The sequence below is a fragment of the Meriones unguiculatus genome, chromosome 2, assembly GCF_030254825.1.
Source record: "Meriones unguiculatus strain TT.TT164.6M chromosome 2, Bangor_MerUng_6.1, whole genome shotgun sequence".
Classification (NCBI taxonomy): Eukaryota; Metazoa; Chordata; class Mammalia; order Rodentia; family Muridae; genus Meriones; species Meriones unguiculatus.
In genome coordinates this window covers 35,896,954-35,924,154 of record NC_083350.1, presented here as the reverse complement: position 1 = coordinate 35,924,154, position 27,201 = coordinate 35,896,954, and the positions used below count along the sequence as shown (strand labels likewise).

General features: G+C 42.5%; 1 protein-coding gene across 2 annotated transcripts in view; it reads left to right on the top strand.

Annotated features, from left to right (window-relative positions):
* The window catches only part of Znf475 (zinc finger protein 475), a 49,407-nt gene extending 22,620 nt beyond the window's left edge, over positions 1-26,787 (top strand). For both annotated transcript variants that reach the window (XM_060377276.1, XM_060377277.1), the window contains exons 2-4: positions 2,042-3,255; positions 23,520-23,700; positions 26,636-26,787. In XM_060377276.1, the coding sequence (XP_060233259.1) occupies positions 2,248-3,255; positions 23,520-23,700; positions 26,636-26,787 (1,341 nt within the window). In that variant the 5' untranslated portion in view covers positions 2,042-2,247. The remainder of the gene's footprint in view (positions 1-2,041; positions 3,256-23,519; positions 23,701-26,635) is intronic.
* Positions 26,788-27,201: the final 414 nt, after the last annotated feature.

Sequence of the window (27,201 nt, the reverse complement as noted above, 5' to 3'; positions counted from 1 at the left end):
TTCTGTTTTTTCCATCTGCGCTCTCTCCTCCCACCTCCCTTTGACCCTCCCAAAGAGAGCACAGAGGGTGGAGAGAGCTTAATCGCCTGCCCAGGAGGCATAGAAATAGAGCATTAAAACAGGGATGGAAACAGAGAGGAAGAAGCTCCATGGAATTCCGGCTGAGTGAATAATGGAAAGGGGTGCACGGTGGAGCCAGTGAGAACTGGAATAGAACCCTGGTTCTGTCATTTAGAAACTGTCTCGGGAAACTCGCTTGTCTTTTCTGAGTTGCAGCTTGTTTGTAAAGTGGGATAATAGTATCTGGCCTCAGAATTAACCGTATCAGAATTATCCGAATTCTGTACATGACAGCTAGTTCAGCGTTTGGCCCACACTTGGCACTCACTAAAGTTAGTCTGTAACCTCATGAGAACAGGGATAAAGGGGTTGTTGTAGTTCATGGCACTTTCTCAGTATTCTACTATTGACTTGTGTGTGTGTGTATGTGTGTGTGCATGTGCGTGCGTACAAATGTATGGGGAAGAGAGGTACAGAAAAAGAGACAGACAGACTTAAATAAGTTTAAAAGAAGGGAGCCTATTTATCGTATTGAGTTTCCTAATCTCTCACTATTTTCAGTGTCTGTAACTTTCTGCTATCAGGGGAAATGGATAACTAGGTCAGAGTGGTCAGTGGCTCTGGGCACTTTTACCCACATGCTACATGCTGAAAAATGTGCTCAGTGTGTTCCAGAGTCCAACGGTCTCTGCTAATGGTACTGAGCAAATAATCCATTTTTCTGAGTTTCATTTTCTGTGCTGGCCACTCTGTTTGGGCCAACACATTCTTTTGTTGCCACGTTTTAGCACCACTGTCTCAGGAGCTGTCAGAATGAAGAATCACCCCCTTCTCTGTGCCAGACCTGAGCTGATCCTCTAAACTACAAAGATTCAGGCTTTTCTTGGCACCACAATACAGGAGCTCAGCTCTCACAGTTCTTTTTGTGCCTTATAAACCTTACACCTGGGGTTTTTATATTACCAGTCTGAGCTCATGTGTTTGCTGACGTGTGCTAAAGCCTCAGATCTGGGATTTAAATGGCTGCTTTCGAGATCCAAGCCTGACTTGGTGACCCAGGAAATGAAAGAGGACCCCAGATTTCTGAAAACAATCTTGTTTCGAATTAGGTGGTTAACTCACAGTAAAATTTACTCATGATTTTCCCCCAAGATAATAACACCTTATGCTTCTTCCCATGATGAGACTCATTAGCCTATCAGGTGTTTCTCCTACTTTGTTTGAGAAAACCAGCGACTATGTCCCTGTCTCTCCCTCTCTTTACAAAAACTGGTTGGCAAACATACATGTATAAAACAAAATACATATGATGTGCAGGAAAAGAGCATCAGGTGACGCTTGAGCATCTTCATCCCAAGGAAAGTATGCAGCGATCTCATCCAGGCTCTTCACTTCAAATCCACGAATATTCAAGAAGCCTCTGATGCTTTACGTCTCTATGGGGACTGTCGCCTCAAATATTTGACACATTTCAACAGAATTTGTTTTATCTTTAGTGTTAAAAAATTATTTGCTGTTAAAAAAAAAAAAACAAAACATTCCGAGAAGCCTGATGTTTTCAGTTATCAAAGAGGTCTACGGCACTGAAGGGTTAAGAATCTGAAGGAAGGGAGCTTGTGGGGTCACAACAGTTGTGGGGTCTCTTGATTCCTTTAACTTTTGTAGTTTTCCTCACTCACCCTGTTAGTTTGCGTCACCCACGTCTATGAGACGCCATTTTCAGCCTTCTTTGTGCATACTTCTACTCTGCTAATTTCAGTTTCTAAACGAATTATACACATTTGTTTCTTGAATATTTCTAATGTACTGTTTTCTAAGCTAGCCAAAGAGACTACATGCCCAGTTTTAAAATACTGTCTTTTATGTAAGGGGTGTGTGTGTGTGTGTGTGTGTGCGCGCATGCGTGTGTGCCTGTGTGTGGGTGTGTGTGTCTGTCTGTGTGTGTAGTAACCTATTGATTTATGTGTCCTGTTCTTTACAGATCTTGGGAGACATCTGAGGCTTAATGGGGGACTTTCCAGCATTCCAGACCGCTGCCCTACAGTGAATCTCTGAGTCACTGACCCGAGCACTGGCAACAATGTGGAAGCCCAGAACAGGCCGCATCTCTAACCTTCGCGCTAAGCAGCAACCCGGAAGCAGTGTGGCCTGAGCTCCAGCAAGCGCTAGGGAAAGCCTCCTCTGTTCATGGAAAGAGGAAATGAAAGGATTGCCAGCCAGTCTCAGCACTCCAAGGAACCCACCTTCCTTATCCATCAAGAGGTCCTGCCTAGTGGCTCCCACTCAACCGTTCCGCTGGAAACACAGTGTGGCGATCTGACGGAAAACTTAAAGGCCAAAACTCAGAAAAGGAGACCCGGAACAGTGATACTATCAAAACGCTCAAGTAGAATTATGTCAGAAAACCAGCCTAGACCCCCTGTGATTCCGGCGCGCAGGCCAGGGTTCCGGATATGCTACATCTGTGGCCGGGAATTTGGGTCCCAGTCAATCGCCATTCATGAGCCCCAGTGCTTGGAGAAGTGGCGCATTGAGAACAGCAAACTACCCAAGCACCTGAGGAGGCCAGAACCCTCCAAACCGCAGCCCGTTGGTGGCAGCGAGTCCTACAGCCTTCAGGCAGCCAATGAGGAGGCATTTCAGAGCGCGCAGGCTCAGCTGCTGGCTTGTGACTATTGCGGCCGCACATTCTTGCCAGATCGTCTCCTGGTTCACCAGCGAAGCTGCAAGCCAAAGGGTAGGAGAACATCAGACATGGATGTTCCTGATGCTCCTACTGGTCTCAAGAAAGCTTCTAGCGGCACTCCGGTCCGACCAAGGACTCTCATCTGTTACATTTGTGGTAGGGAATTTGGCACTCTGTCTCTTCCTATCCATGAACCCAAATGCTTGGAAAAGTGGAAAATTGAGAATGACCGGCTTCCTGGAGAGCTGCGTCGGCCACTGCCCCAGAAGCCTCAACCCCTTCCGACCGGACAGCCCAGCCAAGAGGGACCGGGTCGAGCCGCGCTTGTGCCTTGCCCAAATTGTGGCCGGACCTTTGCCCTGGACCGCCTACCTGTACACCAGAGAAGTTGTAAATCTCAACCTAGTGGATCAAAAATTCCAAATTCGAACCTGAACATGAAAGGTGGCCCAAATGTACCCACTAATTCCAAGCAACAAAGGAACATGGCAGCACCCAATGAGGACAAGGTAACTGGTGTCGTGTAAGGTGAAGTAGGTGGACTGGGGACATTGCATCTTCAAAGAGATGAGAAAACTGTTCCCAGAGGCAGCCAGCTCAGCCCCAAGGAAGGTTTCTCTCAAAGCCTTACTTGTGTTCAAGTCGATCTCGTTTTGGACTCCAGGGCTGTGTCTCTTTTGGCAAAGTAGACCTAACAACATCCTTGCCTGGTTGGTTCTTAATCCTCCTCAGTCCTATGGCCTAAGAGTGATGGACTTTTTTACCTCTCTGATCCCTCATCCCAGTAATCCCTGGGAGAGACTGTTACTTAAAATGAGTCATTAATGCTGTGTCTACATTACAGAGATATAATTCCCATTCCAACCGCCAATGTTTATTGCTGGTTTATTTTAGTCATCCACCTTAGGAATTCGTTTTTGGCAACGGTGGGTTATGCTGAGTTTATCTTACTAAAATAGAATCTGTGTCAAAAACCCCAAATGACTTTAGCAATAATTAAACACTGGAGCCCTTGCTAAGTGTATGTGCTCTGCAGATGCAGTGGGATTTTGTTGAAGGCATACTTGATTATAAGTGTGTGTGTATGTGTGTATGTGGGGGGAGGGGATTAGGTTCTGAAGCGACTAGATAGGCATTCGTGGTTCTGGGAAGTGCTCAGTCCTGTCTGGTTCTCTATCAGGCTCCTGTCCCCAACTGCAGTCATCCTAAACAAGCACGAACCCAGGTATTGTCAGTTTATAAGGTTCACATTCCTGGTCTGTAACTTGGGCTCTCACCATGAGCAGCGTTGGGTGGGAATTCTTATGAGGGTGGCCAGTTGGACAAGGGGACACGGTGCGTGCCCTGCCACTAAAGCAGGACAGATGTGACTGCCTGTTACATCTTACACGTCAACCTGTAAGGAATAGGAGGTGGTCTTTTCTGGGGGCAATTTGAATTTCAAGCATGCTCAAAGCCCCCAACCACAGTCTCCGGACAGCAGTCTTTAGCCAGATATGGTTTATAAATTGAATAGTTTAAGGAAATAAGAGCAATTTGAACTGTTATTAAACTGGAGTGATCTTTTATTGTGTTCTAATTTCTCTAGCCTTTATTTCTTTATTTTTTATTACTCTGAGAACTGTCTAGTCCTTCTTTCCTAATTCCCATGACTAAGAAATCATGGACTTACTAGTTTTGAAGATCCCATGACAGTGGTCCTAGAGCAGAGGAGTCAGACCAACATGCTGGACAATTTCCTACTGAATACTGAAGAAAGAAAATCAAGATGGCTAGATTTCTCTGCCCGATGAAGCGTGGCATGGGCTTCAAGCTGGTCTCATAGCCCTGATCTGTTTTTCCCATCTTCTTCCTGTTGTTTGTCTGCCAAGATGTGTGGGGTCTGGAATCAGAGAGGAAAAGGATCTGTGTCTCAGGACGGCCAATCAGCAACCCTCCCAGAACTTCTTTCTAACTCACAGCCGCACTTCTTGATTGCATGCGTTTCCTCTGAACGTTCTCATTACAGACCTAGAGCTGGGAGGGGGGAGGATCAGGAGTCTTATAACACATACTTTGTGCTCCACGACCGGAGCCAACAGGCTGAGCACGGCGTGTTCTCTCAGTCACAGCTGCTTTTAGGCCAACTGACTGGGCCCCTGGTGTTGCAGAAAGACACCTTCCTCATCCACCCAGCTTTCTGGAGGAGGAAATATCAGCAGGAGCCAGTGGTGGTCTCTCCACAATGGCTGCATGGATGTGGGGAGGCCCCCTAGAAGACTGACTGTTGCTAGTATACATTCAAACCCTCGTAGGCCTCGCCTGCCATGTGTCAGTGGGACAGTGGCGTCCACCATTGTTCCCCATGCATGGGCATATTTGGGAACCACACAGGCCTCCGTAAAGACACTGAAAGGTCATCGAACCAAGAGGTCATAGGCAAGCGTGGGTGTATTAGAATGGAGCAGGTTTTAGACTTTCCTAAAGCTCTTTTGGAAGGGATGGACGGTTTCTGTTCCCTCAGGCATTGCTTTCAAGTCACACTCAGCAGAAAGCCGTTTCTCACCAGTTCAGTTTGCTCCCTGGATCCCGTCTGTAGACCCTTTAGCCTCCTTACACCATCTACAGCTTCGTGCGGTGAGTCACTTGTTTTTCATAAAGAACGCTGACCTATACATCATTAGATTCTGGAGCTGAATCTGCCTGTGACGGCTGACTTTTGGCTGACTGAAGTGCGTAGCTTTTTACAATTTGGATGCCTGCTTCATCTCTATCTCTTGTCAGTTAGAGCAGTTTCACTCTGGAATTCTTGATCTGGTTTTGGATTAGCATCAGCTATCTTGCCTGATATTCTCAAGGGGCTCAACCTGAATTCCAGAGAGGAAAAAATATGTTCTCAATAACAGTCACAGTATTGGGAAAACAGTTTGCTCCAACGGGATGGCGGTGACTTTTGCTGGCCGAGTGCAGTGTTGTTCAGAATGCCCCGCTACTGTAGAAGGGCCCGTATGATGCTCCAGCTGCTGTTCACTGTCAATCAAAGAGAAAAGAAAAAAAAACAAAACAAAAAAAAAAAAACAAAAAAAACAGGGGTCAGTGAGGCAAGCTCTCCTGTGATATCTAAACTGGGCATCTTGCTTTCAGCTCTGCTGCTACGTATAATCTGAAATACAGGGCCAAAGCTATGATTTTTGATCTCACAGAAACGTTGTAAAGTGATCCAGCAGTGTTTAAGGAGAATAAAACCCTACTGTGGAATTATGTAAAAGCTGATTGCTATGGGGCCATCTTAGTCTAGCTCTGCGTTGTAACGACCAGCATTGGGGCATTTCCTTCTTCTAAGAGGAGAAAAGCTTGGGTGAGCTGCACCTAGTTCAAACATTGCTGTTAGCTTCACATGAAGTTTGGATGCACAGTCCGGGAAAAAATAGGGATTATTTTGATCTTTACTATTGTGTACTATTCTGATACTCATTTTGTAAGTCATTTTCTATGCCATCTGCAGAAGAATATAATAGAGGCCATTGTTATTCCTAATTTTATTTTATTTTACTTGGTGTTTTGTTTTGTTTCTTTTTGGCTTTCGAGACAGGAGACAGGGTTCTCTGTGTAGCCTTGATTATCCTTGCTTTGCAGACCAGGCCGGCCTTGAACTCACAGAGATCTGCCTGCCTCTGCCTTCCCAAGGGCTGGGATTACAGGCGTGCTCACTGTACTCTGCTGATATTTCTTCTTTTAAAAGAGAAGGAATAATGTTATCAATTTTTAGAAGCTGGTTGTCACAGTCTTTAGTTGTAGTCCTCATCGGAGCACAGGATGATAGTGAAACACGTAATTAGATTGTGTTTAATAAGGGACACGGTCTTTTCTACAGAAGGCTGCCTCTCTGACTGTGGCTCTGAGTACTTTCAGCATCCTCAGGGCTCAGGTTGCAACTGAAAGTTCCTCGGGCACAATCACTAGCATCCGGTGCTGCCATCTGCTGTTTTCTTTTAACGTCTTCCACACTATCAAGTGTGTGACTGCCTTCCCTTAAAAAAAAAAAAAAAAAGATTACTTTTTGTTATTTTTAATCATGTGTCAGTAGATAGGAGTGTGTCTACGCGTAGGTATGTGTACCTGACTGAAGGTGCTTTATGGGATCAAAAGTGTTCAAGCCTCCTGCAGCTGAAGAGACAGGTGATTGCACGCTGTCTGATATGGGTGCAGGAACTGAACTCGGGTCCTTGAGAGCAGTAAATGCTATTAACTGCTGGGCCATTTCTCCAGCTCCCACTCCTCCTTTTTATTCTTATGTGTTTGAGTGTGTTTTTTTCCACGCATGTATGTGTACCACGTGCATGCCTGGTGCCCTCAAAGGTCGAAAGAGAGTATCAAGTCCCCAGGAGCTGGAGTTATGATGCTTGTGAGCCACCATGCAGCTGCTGGGAACCAACCCCCCTCCCCAGTCCTCTGCAAGAACAACAAATGCCCTTAACCATGAAACCACCTCTCCAGCTCCTCCAGCCCCTCTTTTCTGAGAAGCTTCCTTTCTAATACAACTACAAACTCCAGTTATTTGGGACTATGGCTACATGAGGGTTGAAGTCGGTGCTATTTTCTGGGGGAGTATCTCATTCCTTGAAGGCAAAACATGTATGATGGGACTGTCACAGGGAAGGCAGAACAGATATTGCCCTGTTTTCGTATCTGAACAAGGATATGTATTAAATGGAAAGAATATGGAGTTTAGGGACAGGGAAGAAAAGCATGAACTACCTTTATTCAGTATTTCCATTTATTCATCCATGCTACTATGACAAATGTCTGAAGCAGGGGGATTTATGAAGAACAGAGATCTGAATTGCAGACTCTGGAGACAAGACAGTCCAGGGTACCAGCATGTCTGGGAAGGATGGTCTCTAGGTCCAGGATGGGGCTGTGGAAGACTGGAAGGGCAAGCAAGGAAGCATTTGCTTCAAGTGACACCCTTTCATGCAGGTGTCATCTTATTCACAAAGGTGGAGTCCTCATGACTCAATCGCCTCCCACAGTCTGAATCTCAATAGGCGTTCCATTGAGGATTCAGGTTCAGCATGACTTTTAGAGGGGACACACTTGCTCAAACTCTTTGCGATCAGCACTTTGTATGCATAATCTGTTTTAGATTTTCTCTGATTCCCTGGTTGGAAGTTTGAGATTAAGCCATTGCCCAGGGTTAGGTCGCAGGGTCTATGGTAGCTAGGGTATGTTCCAAATGCAAGCAAGCCTATCTTTTAATACCACTGTGAAGGAGCACAGGAATGAGATAAGCAAGAGTCCAGAGGCATGGTGGAAGTCGCCGGTAGAGTGCCTGTGGTTTCAGTTCCCAGGACACGGTTACCCTATGCAGCCTGAGCATGAGGGAAGACAAAGAGAAAAGAAGTTTGCTGACTATTCTCTTTAGGTATTGGCCTAAGCACCAAATTCACACTCATTTAAAACGGTCTTCGTCCTAGGAGGAAATGACAGGAAAACCCAAAATATAGTCATCTAGTATCAGATTTTGATCACACAGTGTGTTGTGGTGGAAGACAACATTCAGGACGTTGGCTAGGGAAAACCCTTCAGCCGAGACCTGTGAGGTGTGAGAGCATTAACAGAGCAGGTACTGGGTGAGGGCATGGCTGGAAAGCGAGACTTTGCTCTCATCACAGTGGAACTAAGGAGCCTACATGTGACTGGTGCCTTCATGGGGGATGATGGAGAGCAAGAAGGAGCCATAGGAACACCATCCGGGTGGTGGTGGTCCCCCAGGTTGTCCTCCACAGAGTAGCACACCCGTTGTTTAGCTATATCAGGGATTCAGTGCTTGGTTGCAGACTTGCAGATTAAGGGCGCTGGGCACACTTTGTGAGAGTTGAAGTGTGGCAGGGTGAGGAAGCAGGCCAAGGAGGACTCCTGGGTCTTTAGCTGGAGCACCAGCTTCGGTTGTAGCACTTTTTAAGAAGGGAAGGAAGGCCATAGGGAATGAGGCTCAGTCACTTCCTTCTGGAGATAACAGATCAAAATGCCGCTATCTGAGCTGAGCTGTATGAGCTTGAGACCAAGAAGAGAGAACATGGCAGGGAGGTCCATTAGCAATTTCAGAGACCTGAATGAGTATAGGGTTAGAAAACCAGACTGGGGAGCTGGGCATGAAGCTCAGCAGTGTAGAATACTTGATGTTCTGCACAGGAACAGAATTCTGATTCTTAGATCCACATGGCAGGTCACAACCATACAAGACTCCAGCTCCAGGGGATCTGATGCCCTCTTTTGGCCTCTGGGCCACCAAGTACACACAGACATATATGCAGTCAAAACACCCATACACATAAAATAAAAATATATCAATCCTAAAAAATCAAAAAGGAAGAAAAACTGACTGAAGCTGATCCCTGGAGGAGATGGAGAATGAATATCTAAAGGTACAATTGACCAGAGACAAGCCTGGAGAGTGAGATTCCTTGGAAGGTGGCAGCTGAGAAACTCTCAGCAGGGTGGGAACAACAGAAGGTATGCTGAGAGAGGAAGTAGAATCAGAATTGAAAATAACTGCATTTGGCTATGGACCTTGGAAAGAACACACCCATTCGGTTGGAGTGGTAGAGTATGGGTATGTTTTGAGAAATTTTGCTCTCTCTAGCCTGAGAGAGAAACAGTGGTTAGGTTACCAGTGGAGGTTTCTATAAATAATAGAAGCATTGAGACTAAATTGAATGATTAAAATGATAATTTCGTGGGGAAAAGGAGTAAACCACGGTGACTGGAAAAGGTAAAGACCCTGCAGGGAAGCAGGCACCAGGTGCCTAGGATCACCAGTGGGTGGAAAGATAGGAGGGTGCTTTCTTATTCCAGGAGAATGTTGGACGCAGAAAAAAAAAAGTTTATCCACTAGCAATGGGAAGATGGAGGAGCTGCAGTCTGTTTATGTTCTCTCAGTTAAATAATAGGCAAGCTTAGATGCTATTCAGCCCATAAGAAAAAGAAAGCTTAAATCTGAGAGTGTTCTTCTATGTGTCCTCTGTTCCTGAAGTCAAGGCCAAGACTCTTAGAACTGCTCACCTCTGTCATCCCTAAATCCAAGAGCTACATGGGACTTTTTGGAAATGGTAGATAACACATGAAGCGGCCTATGGTTCTCACATTTTTCTTCAATGGCCCTTGCTCACCTGCTCAGTAGTGCTGATGTCATGAAAGCCAGACTTACCTCACAAAGTAGCCTTTGGTGATGCTGCCAGCTGGGCTACTTAGGGACCAACTCCATGTGGCATTCAATCATCTTTCCTTGGGGCCAACCATGTCCGAATATCAGGGCAGCATCCTAGGATCTCATGGCTCTCAGGTGTACAAAGAGCAACACTAAGGTAACAGTCCTGGCTCTCTCCCACACTGCTGGCTCTGCAAGCCAAGGCAGGTGAACCTGTAGATGGATGTAGAGTATGTGAAATCTGTGTGTCCTGAGAAGAGCTATAAAGTTTTAACAGAAAACGTACTCTGTAAGTTTCTCATGTAAAATTTGAAGGCTAATGCTTACCTACACAGATGATAATGACATATAACTTAAAAAAAATAAGAGGTCAGCCTCAGATCAGATCAGAAATTAGCAAGACTCTGATAGAAACTGATCCTCCTTCCCAGGATTTTGCATCGGGATGCCTGTATTTTGCTTGCTGCTGCTTCAGAAGGACAAATGCTAATTATTTGTTACTCCTGTGAGAGGATAGGTTCATATGCCCACAAGCCAAATGCTGTTCAGTCATGGACTCAATAAAACTATAGTATGGCTAGCTTATTTAAAAGTGTGTCTCTCTTGAGCAGGCGAGATGGCTCAGTGGGTAAAGACGTTTGCTGCTATGCCTGACAACAAGTTCTATCTCTGACAGCCACATGGTAAAAAGAGAGAACCAACTTTTGCAAGTGGACTTCTGGTCTCCACATGCATGCACACACAATAAGTAAATATGAAAGGTGGTAACCTATCTTTTATGTCTTCAGAAGCCTGATTCTCCCCATTACCCCATCTCCCTGCTTCAGCCCCAAATGCATACATCTGTATTTCCCAGTAATGTACACTAATGACTCTTTAGGGTTTGGAGCATGGTTCCTATGGGTCCAAATTCTAGCATCAGCACTAAATTTTTCCCCACAAGGTTTTAGAAACACATCAAATGTCGTTCAACATATCCCGGCAGGAATCCTTCATGGGCAGGTATGTCTTGGATCACTATGAGACACAGATTCTTCTTTACGATTGGGTAAAGAGCATGGAGAGAAATTTACTTGAGCCTTCATCTCTCAATTGCCACTTATGTTATGTAGAACATCTCCACATTCCCTTCATATGTTTACAGCCTTTACCAGAACTATGTTGTGTTATATATGATGTACAACTTGACAAGGGCCCCAATACAGAAATCCAGTATGTTTCTAATATCTGTGTCTAGTTACTTGCCTCCAATGCCATGATCCCATCTTTAAAGTCTCCAAGGAACATGCATATCCCAGGCTAGCATTAATCAGAGAATACAAAAGCATAGACATATTGCTTCCAACTTCAAGACTGAGGAAAGTGGGGACATTACAGGGCAGAAAAAACAATTCACAGGGCTCAGCAGTTAAGAGCACTGATTGCCCTTCTAGAGGTCCTTAGTTCAATTCCTGGCAATTGAACTCAGGACCTCCTGTGAGACATGGTGTCTCACAACCGTCTAGATTGGGATCTGGCGCCCTCTTCTGTTGAGCAGGTGTACATGTAGTTAGAGCACTCATATACGTTAAATAAATAAATAAATAAATAAATAAATCTTATTTAAAAAAAAATTAAGTTGCCACCATGATGGGAAAATTTTATAAGAAGCTTGCTTTTTAAACATAGAAGCACTCTTCTAAGCGCACTCCCTAAGCTGGGGACATCTACATCTAAACCACAGAAAAATCAATCACAACAAACAACTTCCTGCCATAAGCCCAGGTGGTGCCATCTGCACTTTTCTTAGCCTTCTCTGATCACTGGATGAGTCAGTTGGTGTCTTGCCTGTGGGTTTTCCTCGGCGATTCTTTCTTACTTGATTTCAATCTGTGACCTAGAAGCCAGCTAACCATGAGAGTTAGGCCTGTGGTCCAACTGATGAGCTCAGAAATGAAACACCAAGACATCCTGTGTCAGGATTATGCTAAGAAAATAATTTCTAGGGCAAGAATTTGTCTACAAAATTAATATCCTCTAAGATATCAACGGCAAGTGTGGTTTATTATTATTATTATTATTATTATTATTATTTTTACATTTCAAATAAGAAAGAAAATAAAATGTTTAACCCATAAACTATTCCTTGGCTGGAGAGAAGGCTCAGAGATAAAGTGCTTGCCTTGCAAACAAGAAGACCTAATTCAATCTCCAAAACTCACTCACACACACACAAAGGCATATGTGCTGAGCAGGTTTGTAATCCCAATGGTGGAGAGATTCAAACAGGGGAATCCCTGGGATTCATCGGCTGGCCAGCCTACAGGAATCAGGGGGTGAGACTTCCTAACTTCAAAGGAGAGCGAAGAAAGTTTCTTGAGGGCAAAACCCCATGCCCCAGAGAAGTGCTTTTGGTAAAGAAGCATTGAGAGGAAAAGCCTATCATCAAGAGGTTCTCTGTTCCTCACAAAGCCACTGCTGAGGAAAGCACTTCCCAGCGGCCACACACACAGGCTCACACATCTATGGTCCAATGGGAGGCAGGCTATATCTCGAGTGCAAGAACTTGGCAGTGTTTTCAAGGTAGTTGTGAGAGCAGAACAGAAGCAGAAATGGTAGCTTTGCTGGTTTCTCTCAAAGCCAATGGCTGACTTAGAGGCAGGGCGTGGTACACCATTCACAGATGGTGGACTCAGTTAGATTCGGATTAGCATCCCAAATGCACAACAAAGTCCTGGTTTTCACGTTTGTTACCGAATTCACCCCGAAATGCCAGCTCCTTGTTCCTGAGGATGGCGTTAACCTTCCCATGACATTCTGTTGTAATTCTGTTTCATGTTACATTCCCTACAGGCAACCTACTTGATTAGCACTGAAAGCAGCACTAATTTATGAATAAATAAATACCTATTTAGAGGGCATTTTGACACTAAGTCTATTTAGCAAAATAATGAGTGAGTTCACCCCTAGGACCTATGAGGTCTCCAGTCATGGATCCTTGGCCAGACTCTCACTACCATGCCTGAGTTTTCTCCTGTGGATAAGGCATTAAAGTCAACCAGAAAGTGTTTGGTCATCCCCATAACAATTGTGCCACTATTGCATCCATAGGTAATTTTAGAGAGCATGTTGTTGCTTTTGTTCTGTTTTTTTGGTTTTTTTTGTTTTTTTTTTTATCTCACCACCAAAGAGTCTTTTATCTTTTTTTGAATTGCTGCTTTTAGGAGATACAGTTCTCTGGATAAGTACCAAAGCTTTCTTAGCCACTGACATGTTAAAGCAAGATCTCATGTCTTAGAAACTAAATATTAGGCAATTTTTTAAAAACTAGTATAATCAAAGGATTGGAAAGATAAGTTTCTTAAAGTCACACAATGCTTTCAGGGAATGGAGCAAGCTTCACAGTAAACAGTGAACAGTAAAAATAATGTCTGTTTTATCCTGGAGAAGAGGACCCTGAGACAGCTATTTGTAAACTTTTGGGAACAATGGAATGGCCAACTAAAGCAGTGGTTCTCAGCCCTCCTAATGCTGTGACCCATTAACACAGTGCCTCATGCTGTGATGACCCCAACCATAGAATTATTTTAGTGCTACTTTATAACTAATTTTCTACTATCATGAGTCATAATGTAAATATCTGTGCTTGTCTATGGTCTTAGGCCCCTGTAGAAGGGATGTTTGACCCCCAGGTTGAGAACTACTGACCATGCTACTACCTGAGGTCTAAAGAAGAATGCCCATGACGGCAGGTCTGTGAGGTCCCTGTAAAGAGGACAGAGTGGGACCTGATAGACTAGACGGCATGCTGAAGAGAGTGTCACCATGCACAGTGAGGAAGGGCTCACACATTGTGCCAGTCACTCTGCTTCCCGTCACCCCTTGGATGACTTTGGGAGTTTGTAGACCGAAAGTTCTCAACCTGTGGGTCACGACCATCAGAAGACATATGGTCTTAGAAACTGAGACACTTATCACTCAGTAGGAAAAATCATAATTATGAAGATAAATTAATGTTTGGCATTTCCTAAAAACCACTGTTCTAAACCATGAAGCTGTTGCATGGGAACTAAATCCCATGCAAAGTTTAAAGGGTCACAAAAGCTTAGCATTCTGAAAAGGTTCCTTGCCTGGAAGCCAGTTCTCAAAATAGCCAGTCCAAGCTCAAACACATCAATGGGCAGAGAAGTCAAAGGAAACTGTCTCTCCTCAGCAGAAGGCCTTGTTGTCTTCCCTTCCCCTGTTTCTTAAATAGTTGCACATGTTATGAGCTCTGCACAGGCAAACAGGAATCTATCAGCCTGATATTTGCTCGTAGATAGACCTAAAGAACATTTCCCAAGTTAAAAAGAGTTAGTATTCCTACTGCTTCGAGCCAGGCCGTGGTTTCATTCCCTGCACAGGGCCTGGCACACGGCAACAGCAACTTCCAGAGTGACAGTATTTCCAGTGCAACTGAATCACTGAGAGAGGCCCACACTGCCCTCCTGTATCCTTTGGTTCAGGTCTCATCTGAATCAGCCACAGCTGTGCCCCCAGCAGGTGCCTCGCCTTTGTTTCTGCTCAGCATACATTGGCACCATCAATATTTCAAATACCATTGTCTTGCTGGCTTTTGCGAAATTGAGAAATAGTTGATTAAACCCAGATAGACCATAGACTAGCTGAGCCTGTGACTAGTCATGCCCCATCTGAGAGAAAAAAATACAAATAGATACAGGGGACAGCTCTTAACCCAGTTTTGAGACAGAGCAAGGATTGTCATGTCTATCTCTCTCATGGTCACCACTGTTTTGAATTTAAATGTTTTGACTTGTATCATTACAGATTAATGATTACAACCATATGGTTGGATAATATCTGAAAGTAGCTGTATCTTTTGTTAGGAGTTGTGTTTAGGATCAATGCTCTAGTTCCCTTTCAGGATACTTTTTTATTTTTTGGCCCCTTGGATGTTTTTTTTTTTGTTGTTGTTGTTGTTGTTGTGGTTGGTTGGTTGGTTGGTTGGTTTTGATTTTATTTTTTTGGGGTTAATGAATGGCCTCAAATGAACACAAGAAATGGGGCTATTTAGATGTAGGAATTTTATGGTGCAATCCCCAGAAAGAGATGGAAAAACTCTCTGTTTCCAAGAACATTTCCAAATAACATATAAATTATGTTGGGGGAAAGTCAGGCATTTCATTTAATGTGGACACAGATTTAGTAAAAAGAATATAGTTTACACAGTGATGTGGTTTCTTTGGCATAAGCCTCACTGAAATGGTCACCTTATTTAAAAAAAAATAGACAAAATGTTTCAACAACAAGAAATAAATCTAGGCTGGTGACAGGGCTCAGCAGGTAAAAGTTCGGTCCCTGGGACCCACATGATGGAAGGAGACAACCAAGTCTTGTAAGTTGTCATTTCTTCACATGCACTGGCACGCACATAGCATGAACTCACGACTAGCAGGAGTGAGTATCATACACACACACACACACACACACACACACACACACATACATAAATAAAAACTCTTAAAGCTACTCCTGTGAGCCGCACTCTTGTCCTCCAATAACACACCTGCTGCCTTTCACACTGTAAATGTTCACTTGGCGGTCACGATGAAGCTGACGTAAGAACGTAACAGGTGCCGTGATTTTGCTCTTTACGAAAGCTGCTGCTAATGGCTTCCATTTTGATTTTCAGAGCCTCTTTCATTGAGACTCACGTACCACGGCCCTTAATTTTCTTTTTCCTTCTGACCAATGTATTCACGTTTTAGAAGCTCTTGAGTATTAAGTCACACAGTTCACCATGGTTTCCTTTCCTTTGAGCCAGGCCAAGGCCATCAAGAATGCTTGAAGCACTCTCTCCGGGTCCCCGGAAATGACCACATTTATTCCCCTTTTATCAATAATCTTCCTAAGCCTTCCCACCAAGCCAGTTTTTTTCCTTGATCCTTATCTTTGCCCTCTTATTTTTGTGGTGCTTTAAGAACTTAATGGATAGAGGTAGCAAGTTATATATCTACACAGACTGGAAGAGAACCTTCTAAATGTTCACTTGGCTTTTGTGTTAACCTAACCAGATTTGGCCTAAACCACCAAATACCAGGTGCTTCTGACAGAGAGGAAAAAAAAAAAAGCATGAACAAAAAGTAAAAGATGCTGCATGAAAAATAATAGAATTCTAACCGTGGCCAGTAAAATCATTAAAAACATATGAAAAGTTAGTAGATTCAAGTTTAAAACACGCATAAAAGCTTTCCCTAATGCATCTTTGTATTTGGCCTGAATTGACTCTGCCATCAACCTCAAAGGACCAGAGCAGAGATGAATGAGCTGTGATTGAGACACATCAATGTAGCAGATTATTTCTTATCCTCATAAAGTTTCACACCTGAACTAGTTCTCATGTAACTAGAGATTCACTTTTTAAAATTTATTTCCATAAGGACTATCGGAAATTTTGACAGGAAAACTGAACCTAATCTTTGCTCTGTACAGAGTTCAGACTTGTGGGTTTTTCTTTGCCTTCCTTTGATTTCACTCTCCAGCTGCTGGCTGGCCCTGGCAAGCTCTGTGTGTTCGGCTTGCTGTCCTCCTATGACCTCTAGGGAGAACCTTCCACTGCCCCTGTCATGCTCTGTCATGCTATGTCATCCAGTGCTGTCCGCCACACATTAGGCAAGAGGGTCACACTGCTGGCTGTCAGGGTGGGGTCTTTCCTTCCTGTTCTTGCTCTCCCTTCACCTCCCCCCCAAATCCATTTCTGACTGCAAACACTGAGGAAAGACCTCATCGAGTAATCCCTGGTAATCATGGTAATGGCATTGACCACAAGCCACAGATTGCTCCATGAAATTTCAGACTAACAACAGTGAAGGTGATGAAAAATAACTCAGGTTATCTTATCACTCTTCAGACCCACTAGGGAGCATTTTGTCCTCAGTTACAGCTGGGCCGCCTACACCTCCCTATAGCACAGTTTAGCAAGAAGATGCTCCAACCTGAGAACATGGAGGATTCAGGTCAACCAAAGTTCAGCCCCAAATACAGAGCATAGGGGAAGCTCTCAAAAGAGGAGAGGGGTGCAGGGGCTGTCTCTGGCATGAACTCAGGAGCAGGCTCTCTGAGCATCTTCCCCTGGGATACAGCCTTGCCAGGCCACAGAGGAAGACAATGCAGCCAGTCCTGATGAGACCTGATAGGCTAGGGTCAGATAGAAGGGGAGGAGGACCTCCCCTATCAGTGGACTAGGGGAAGGGGCATGGGAGGAGGAGAGGGAGGGAGGGTGAGATTGGGAGGGGACCAGGGAGGGGGGCTACAGCTGGGATACAAAGTGAATAAATTGTAATAAATAATAAATAGAAATTTAAAAAGAGAGTAATAGAGAACATCTTTACCTTTTACGTGGTAATTTTCTCCCACATCCTTTGCAGTTGCTCTCAGGGTATCTTCTGGCCTCTGGGCCAGCCTGCTAGTTCACAGCTTTTCCCTTGCAAAGGCAACTTTGTGACAACTTGATATGTGTGTCTTCCTTTAGGAACCATGCTGTTTATTCTGCTTGTCACGCCTGGTTAAATGCCGGGCTTCATCCAGATTCCATATGGAATCTTAATAAATGCATTCTTCTCAAACTGAAATGAACAACTTTTCAATTTTTCAACTGAAAACCCTGTATTTAATTAACCCTCCAAGAGAATAATCATGAAAGTAAAGAGTAGGGAACCTTGAAGTGTCTCAAAAATTATGGCTTATGCTCTTAGGTCTTGAATTCTCCGCTTCCCAAGTTGCTTTGTACGGGCTATACATGCGACATGACATGAGAACGTGACTCACAAGCATCTGGTTATTTTGATGAACACAGTCTCTTGGCACGGTTTAATACTCAACAAAAATATTATACCTCAATTAAAGTCCACATTTAAGGGAGGCTCTCCAATTTCAATTTTAATTGGCCTCTTAGTTTGCTGTTCCATCTTCTAGGATCTGTTTTGCTTCTGGTAGTCAGAAATCATAATAATTGTTTTTGTTTTGCTTTTTGTTTTGTGTTGTTGTAATCTTGTTTTCTTTATTTCAGGAGACGAGCCAATACCTTGGTTAAAGGCAGGCTGATTCTAAAATATATTTTATCATGTTTTATTTCTCAAAGGATAAGATACCATTCACTTAATTTTTCTTTCTGTCTTCATGCCTCCAAGACCTATTAAAGAACATGTGGGAAAAGGAACCTTTAATGCCATTGGCATCTCTTACAACTCTAATTAGGTGTATTTTGCTTTAGCTGGTGAGTAGTTTTCCTAATTGAATCACTATTACATTCCACAATACCCAATCCTTATCATTTTAATACTTGATTTCCCAAATCTCTTTGTCCCCTTGAAGATCATGCTACCTAGGAGTTCATCTCTGTGAGTTCTATCAATCCTGACTCTCCTACGACCACCTTTCTCTACTATCATCTACTTCCTCTTTCTTCCCTTTCTTCCAAGCTCAACATCTGTAATCCACCCTTGATCCCATCCCTCACTCACTATGGAGGAAGACTGTATTTTATAATCCTGTCATATAAACAAGTCTTTCTTGACTCCACTCAACTCTCATTTCCCCAAGATTTTTGGAAGCACTCCCGTCTTCTAGCTCTAATTTTAAAGGTCTAACAATTGAGGTTTATGTGGTTTCCTGGTACTTAGAATCACAACAATTTAGACTTTTCTTTACCCTTCCTCCTCCATCAGGGATTAATGTTCACCAGTCACTGGCATGTGACAGTAAATCTGGTGTCTTTTTCTCACTTACCCAATTCTTTTCAACATTTTACAGAGTGATGACTCCACTGTGCTAGAAGCCAGGAAGGACTTTCTTTGAAATTCTCGATGGATCTTTTTTCTCCCTGCCTCATTTTTAAACTGAAAATGTGAACCTTTATCTATGATTTTACCAATAGTTTCATATTTTCAATAGTCTTATTATGGGCATGCTACCTGTATTTTTTTCTTCATACTCTCTCTAATCCCTTTATCTGGAATTTTCCTGTTTAAAATAGCCCTTTCTGCATGAATAGTTCCAAAAACTATTAACATTGAATTGCAGGCTTAAGTTTCCTGTTTTGGCTGGGTTTACTGAGGTTAAATTCTATGACTATATCAATCTCCTCAGGTCCAGAACACAATCAATGCTTTCCTATTTTTTCAGTTTTCTTTTGCTCTTCTCTCCCTTTCCAGAATAAAGTCTTGCCATTTCTGGTCCCATTATTCCCTTATCTGCAGAACAGTCACTTACTGGGTCTCACAGTGGTATTGCCCTGCTAGCCACAGACCACCAGGCTATTATCCTTGATGCACACTTATGATTTAGTTCCTGGTGAATGGCTCCCATCACAGCAAAATTCAGATCTCAGCAAGGCTTCCATGGCTATGCATGGCCCTGAAGATTCTTAGCTATCTGACTCAAGCTGCCTACACTAAACATAAAACATAGCAGCTTTCCTTCTTTTACTGGTCACATAGACTAGTTTTCCATTCTTTTATTTGAAACCTATTTGCATGGTTGTGTTCATAAAATGTGTTTCTTATAATAAAAACCCAAAGCTGGATACTATCTTTTTATCTAGCCTGGAAAAAAAAAATGTGTTCTCTTTTACTCTCATTACTTTTAATTTTTATTCTTCTGGTTTTTTGAAACAGAGTCTAGCTCTTTAGCCCAGGCTAGACTAGAACTCATTATGTAGCTTCGGCCGGCCTTGAACTCATGGCAATCCTCCTAAAGTAGTCTTACCTTTACTAAGGTTGGGTATGAGCCATCATGTTCAGTAGCATGGCTTTTAATTGTGTTGGTTAGGCTATTTGCCTTTGCTGCAATTATTGATGTATTTATTTATTTGAGGTATACTGCAAGAGGCATCAGGGTAGACAATAACAAGAGTAATGCTCCTGGCTAATTATCAACATATTTGACCTTATTTCTACCTCTCTTCCTGTTTTAATGCTATTAATCACCACAGTTTGGTGGGTTGGTGTTTTTGTTTTCTTTTATTACTCTTCCTTTGGGGATCAGTTAATTTAGCATATTTGGGGTTTGGTTGGCCCTTTCACCTATCAACTTTAGTTTTTCTTCTTGCATATCTGTATGTACTGGTCTTTACCGTGTAAATTAAAATAAGCACCTTTGACTTATACTATTCATATTCAAAAGCTATTTGAAGAAAAATAGAAACAGTAACTATCTCATTTTGATTTTTTGCTCCACGCTGTCTTCTTGATGACTATAACTTGTTTTGTACAGATTTACTATAACCTCTGTCCTGGATGCATTTGCCTTAAAAAGCCTATTATCTAAGACACTTAGTAGTTTGTATGACAAACTGTGAATATTTCAAAGCTTCTTTTATTGACTGACCTTTTGTGTTTTATAGTATTCCCCCATTGTTTCTAACAGCACTAGGCTATTTGATGATATTTCCTTTCGTTGTTTAAAGCTTCTCTAGAATTTTTGGCTCAGCTAGTCTCTCAGCAATGAATTCTTTAGCTATTCCTCTAGGCAAAGATATCTTTTAAGTACTTATTTGAAAATAGTTTTGAAGACTAATTTTACTGGCCTGGACTTCTGAATTGACATGGTCTTATAATAGGTTATATTGTTTTGTGTTCTTTAATCATTTAAAAAAATGATAGGTCATTATTTTCTGGCACCATTTTCTTTGTAAAGAATTCATAGGAAGAGATAAATGGAAAAGAAGCAAGTTTGTATACATACAACAGATATGGAACAATTTCACTAGGGATTTCTGGGAAACTGTATGATATTGGCTTTAGTGAATTATGTATCCACCAACTCTCACCCGTGTTAGCTAGTCTTCTTATTGTGATCAAATACCTGACAAGAAGCAATTTAACGTAGGGTTAAAATTTGGCTAAGGTTTGCAGAAACATTGACCACAGCAGCAACTAGAGACTTCTTCAAGGATGCTCCCAGGGATGTATGTCCTGGGTGAGTTCAAATCCAGTTAAGTTTACAGCGAGCAACCCATCCTACCACCCTTTGCCAACTCGACATGAACACGTCATCTTTAAGCTATACGATTTCACTCCTGGCCTCAAAGACTCCTACTATTCTATAATGAAGAGTCTACAAGGAGTCATAGCATGGCTGTTCAAAAGCCAAGCTTAAGGTCCATCAGAGACTTAAGGTAATCTCTTAACTGAGAGATCCCCCCCCCCAAAAAAAGCCACAAATTCCTAATATACAATGACAGAATATGCATTTCCATTCCAAAAAGGAAGAAACTGGAACGGCAAGCAAAGATTGTGCCAAAGCCACACTGCGACAGGCAGGGGCAACACCAGGCCTTGTGGCTTTGTGTCCCATCATCTAAAGCCTTATTTAGTTATGGTTTATTGATTGGTGTGTGTGAGCATGCATGCATGCATGTGTGTTGTGTGTGTATATGTGTTCGAATGCTCATGTGCATGTGGCGGTCACAGGACAACTTGCCAGAGCTGGTTTTCTGCTAGAAAGGCATGGGTTCCAGGTGCACTGGGCTTGGCGGAAGGCCTTCGTACTCATTCAGTCTTCTCGTCTCACAATCTGAGGCTCATTATGGTATCTTATGGGGTTCCAGATATAACCTACATTGAAGGTGCCTTCCCTTTCCAGTTCCACCTTTTTGAGAACTCCCTCAAAGACATACTCAGGGTTGTGACTCCCGGGAGATTCCAAATCCAGTGTGTTAGCAATGAAGATCGCAGTGCAGAGGCTGCAGTGTATCATCAGTTTACTTCCCTACCAGCCTCTTGATCAGGGGTCTTGAGAGTGGTGGATCTCACTCCAGATTCAGAGAGAGACAGAGGTGCAGGTTCTTGCGGTACTAAGAAGCTGCTGTGAGAGAATGAGGGCAGCTCTGTGACTTGCTCTCTGATGGCACTTTCATTTTCAGGTATATGGGCACATTCGATCTCGGTGCTACTGGGAGGAGAATTCTAGCCTCACTTCCCGTTAATTCTGTTGTAGTAAATTAAAAAAAAAATGGCTGTTGGGCTATGTAGTGTTTATTATTAGCCTTATGATTATCACACCAGTATTATCTAACCTGCTATCACAAATAATAAGACACAGTCATGTCTTATTATAAAATATGTTAGGTTTTATAATTGCTTTTTATTGCCTTGGGCTGGGCAGCTATCCGAATCACTTCACCATCTGCCTCCCAACCCCCAGCCCATGCCATCCTCCTTAATTCTCCTATCTTCCATCCATGATCTTATAAAGACTTGCTTTTATTCTTAATTTGGGCCTTTCACACTATCATTGGAGTCCTTTCTCTCAGCCCACATGGTTTTATTTCTCCACACTAACCCGCCATAGTGACCTCCTTCCTCCTCTCTTCCAGCCCATCAGTCCCATGATTCTCATGATTCTTCCATCCTCACAAGCCTAGGAACTTTAGCCATGCCTACTCTGTTCTGCTTTGCCCAGGTATAGGCCATTTAATGAGCCAATCAGGTATATATTTTAGGCAGGTTTATACAAACAAGGATGAGTGTATCTGGCAGGCAGTAGCCAAATAGATGTATTTTTTAATTGTGACATTTTATTTATTTATTTATTTTTAATTACATTTTTGTTTTTTAATATTAGTTACAGTTTATTAACTTTATAGCCCAGCTGTATTCTGCTCCCTCATTCTCTCCCAGTCCCACCCTTTCTCCCTCATCTTCTCCCTACCCCTTTCCAAGTCCACTGATAGGGGAGGACCTCCTCCCCTTTCATCTGACCCTAGTTTATCAGGTATCTTCAGGCCTGGCTGCAAAGTCCTAGTTTATTCACTTTGTATCCCAGCTTGTAGCCCCCTCCCTTGTCCAATCCTAATCCCACCTTCCCTTTCTCATCTCCTCCCATGGCCCTCCCCAAGCCCACTGATAAGGGAGGTCCTCCTCCCCTTCCATCTGATCCTAGTCTATCAGGTCTCATCAGGAGTGGCTGCATTGTCTTCCTCTGTGGCCTGGTAAGGCTGCTCCCCCCTCAGGGGGAGGTGATCAAAGAGCCAGCCATTGAGTTCATGTCAGAGACAGTCCCTGCTCCCATTGGATACTGAGCTGGATACCACTTGGATACTGAGCTGCCATGGCCATGAGTCTTATAAACAATAAAAATATTTCAGACAATAATGATATGAAGAGTTCTTGGCTGGCTCTTTTTTATTCCCCTCCAAGCCTCCTGTATCCATGCATGTAACAGCATAGTTTGGTCTCTTCATTGTCAAAGAAGTCAAACTTACCAGACTGCTTAGAGGTTTTATTTATGTGTGTGTATGTATGTGTGTATGTGTTTGTGTGTGTGTGTATGTGTGTGTGTGTGTGTGTGTACATGCTTGCACATGCCTGTGGAATTGAGAAAAAGTGATGGGTTCACTGGAATGATAAGCAATTGTGACTTTCTGGGAACTGAATTCAGGTCCTCCGCAAGAGCAGCAAGGACTCTTAACCACTATGCTATCTCCACGGACCCAGTAACTGGAAGTAAAATTATTAACTTGGCCATATAACATGATGTTACTGTAGCTTTCCAATGAGGTTTCCACACTTACACTTTATCTCATGAGTTTTATATTCTTTTCAGCTAACAATGACAAGGCGTCCACCAACAGTTATTTGTTACATCTGTGGCCGCGAATATGGAACCAAATCTATTAGCATTCATGAGCCACAATGTCTGAAAAAATGGCATAATGAGAACAATTTGTTGCCTAAAGAACAGAGGAGACCAGAACCAAAAAAACCAGAAATTAGAGGCATTACTGGTAAGTTCTTACAAAAAAAGAGTGAGAGAGGCTTCGGAGATTAACCAATTTTTCTTACTAATTCAAACCTCTGAGATCAACAGCACTAACTGTCTTAAATGAAGTCAAATTTGATTTTTCAAAGACATTCTGGATGCCGAGTCATAAAGATGCTATGCCCTGGTAACACCATAGACATTTACTGTTATTTTCCTAAAGTTATTTTTTACGTGTTATCATGCATAATATCTTTAGAAACATAAAGCTTAAAGACTTTTGGGAGTATTAACAGCCTTGCTTTTATTTGTAAATGTATGTTGATTCTCCTCATGGAGCAGGAGTACCAAACCCAGATGCTTACCGGATGTACTGACTAGTCAGGTTACAAAATTGAAGAAAGGGTTTCTTGTGTAAACAAAGAAGGAAGGTGCCCCCATCCAGCTGCTGTTATCATTAAGAAATTTAGCACAAGAGAGTTGTAGCTTCCGATGAATGCAAATGAAACCAGAAATCTAAACATCTGGAAGAAATGTTTCGATTTTGTTTTTGCAACCAGTATTTATAAAGTGCTATGCGACTCAAGTGAATGTGGAGCTGTTCAGTCTCACATGAGGGTCACAGAGTGCTGTGTTTCCTCAGAATATGAACAGAGTTGAACGAATATATATATATACATATATATGTGTGTGTGTGTATATGTATGTTTATAAAATTGCCATTTATGCATGCTCAGTCTCAATCATCATATTTCTATCATTAATGTTTTTCTCATTTGATTTCCTCATTCCTTAAGGGATATTTGATTTTTAAGAGAAGCATCTTTCAATGTACTTTTCCTGTGTAGTCATAGCTACTGTGCAAGCTGTTGAACATTGGCTATTTCATGGCCCTCTTTAAGGTGTGATCCAAGAAGAGTATGACAACAACCCATAGAGTGAAATCTAGATTGTTATAAGTTCTAGATACTATCAAACCTGTGCTATTCACAGTCCTTGGCAAGAAGGGTCTTAGAGATTGAAAAAGAATTCAGAATGAATACCTTGTGTCTGTAGAAATAGCTCAGAGGTTTGAGAGCACTGACTGCTCTTGGCAGAGGACCTAGGTTCTGTTCCTAGCACCCAGATGGCAGCTCACAACCATCCATAACAGTTCTAAGAGATCCAACACCTTCTTCTGACCTTCTTTGGCATCAAGCATATGTATGGTACACATACATACATGCAGGCAAAACATCCATACACATAAAATAAAATAATAAACTATACACCCACGGAAATCATAGCATTTGTCTCTAAAGAGACTACCTACCTGGCTTCCTAGAGCTTCTCATTTGGTACACAAAATAACCTTTTCTAATTGACTGCATTGCTTTTTCTGCTTGATATTTAACATCATATGGCCAGAAGTGAAAACAATAACTTGAAAATCCCTGGAGGGTGGAGGGGGCTCACTGTTTGCCACTGTTGACAGAGAGAAAGGGTAGATTCTGCCATTTGCCTGCAATTTTTCTCTTGGCTTCAGGCTACTTTTATCTATGAAGGCGTTATTCTCCTCCATGTAAACAAAACTGGCATGCCCTCACACATTCAGTGCAATAACTTTTCCTGGATCCATAGTCAAAGTGCTAGGCAGAAATATTGCACTGAAAATGTCACTGCCATCCTTTTCTCTACAGTTTTCAAAGCACTCAAAACACACACTCATGTGCTCAGCCATTAAGTACTCATACTGATCTTGCCAGGAACCTGAGTTTGCTTCCCTGAACCTATGTCTGGCAGCTCAAAACTGCCTGTAACTCCAGCTACAACACATCCAGCATCACTGGCTCACACAGGCACATGTATTCGTGTGTACACACACGCACACACTTAAAAATAAAAGGAAATCTTTAAACACATTCACAATCTGTATGATAGTGATACGTGCTTTATGTAAAGGAGAAATGCCAGGTTGCACAGAGTTGAAATCTCCATTGAAAGCAGGCATGCTGAGAATCTAAAGGTATGTTATGGTTGTGTGAACCACTAAGATAAAAATCACATGAAGGTAGTCTAGTGTTTAATGAAGTAACAAACGCTGGCCAATGATAAAAACAGATACATTTTGAGTGCCTGGTCATATTTGAGGGACCTATTTGGAGATTTTAGGAGATTAAGTCAACTTAACGTACGAAAGTCATTCTATTTAAATAAGGCTTATTAAAGTTAAACCCCACATTGTTCCTCCAAAATAAAGCCATATGGCTTTTCCCCTCCCATGTGCCTTCAAAGAAGATTATACATTTTCAGCTCCCTTCCCCTCAGCTTGTTTTGTTTGCATTCTTCACTTTAATTAGTTAAAGAAAGTCTGAGTTTATGGCCATGAAGAGATGATGTTTTTTAGGGTATAATTCCTCTTAAATTCACTCTTGGTTGTCAGTTTGGGTCTCTGAAAACATTCCAGGGAAGGATTGCATAAGAGGAAAATACAAGCGCGTTCTTTTCTTGTAAGCTTATATTTATAACCAACAGAAAGAAAGCCAAAAGTTATATTTGCAAGATAACAACGTGTAAGGAAAGATGTTAATAATTAGTGAAGAATGCATATCATAGCAAGGGACTATATCTTTCCCTTTTTAATATTCAAAGAGAAAAAAGCCTGCAGTTCTAGCTGAAAAAAATGCTCAATACTATTTACTATATTTATTAAATTCTGCCAAAGTCACGTGATTTACTTGAAACTGCCAGTCAAAGGTATTTTCTGAGACTATTTTCAATAAATAGTAGACTATGGATTCCTAAATTGGAAACTAACCCATTTTACCCTTTTATTTTCCTTCTCACTCTTCCTTTTTTCCCTTTCTCTCTTTCTTTTTTCCTTCCTTTCTTCTTTCTCTCTCTCTTTCTTTCTTTCATCGTTCTATCTTTCTTTCTTTTTCTTCTTTAAAATATTTGCCTCTTTCCCATTCTCTTTGCAGCCAAAGGGTTCTATGATCTTGATGCCATAAACGAAGCTGCTTGGACAAGTGCCCAGAGCCAATTGGTTCCCTGCAACATTTGCGGGCGGACCTTCCTGCCAGACAGACTGATTGTTCACCAGCGATCTTGTAAACCTAAAGTCGCCAAGTAAAGCCCTTTGGTCAGCAAAAGTGTCACAGGAGTGAATGCCTTCCAAAGGGACCGAGGTCGAAGCGGGGAGGGAGGGGCCGTGGGGATGGGGAGAGTAATCCCGGAGAACTAGAGTTCCCTGAGCACTAGCCCAGCCAGAGGTGGACAGGTTTTTTTCCAGCTGTAAAGGGACCATGTCCCACGTTTGTCAGGAGAAATTAGCAGCAGATTGCTTCTTAACAGAGCTGGAAGTTTTGTCTAAAGGACATTTTTCAGGCAAATTGTTGCCAGTTTTCTCCCCTTCTTGTTTTCTCAACAAGGTCTTGAGCCTCAGAGCGAGCCTTGCACCCAGCGAAGAGAGCCTCAACGAGGCAATCTGAGGCAATCTGAGGCAGTCCTAGGTTGTAGCCAACACCGACTTCCTTCCTAATCCTTT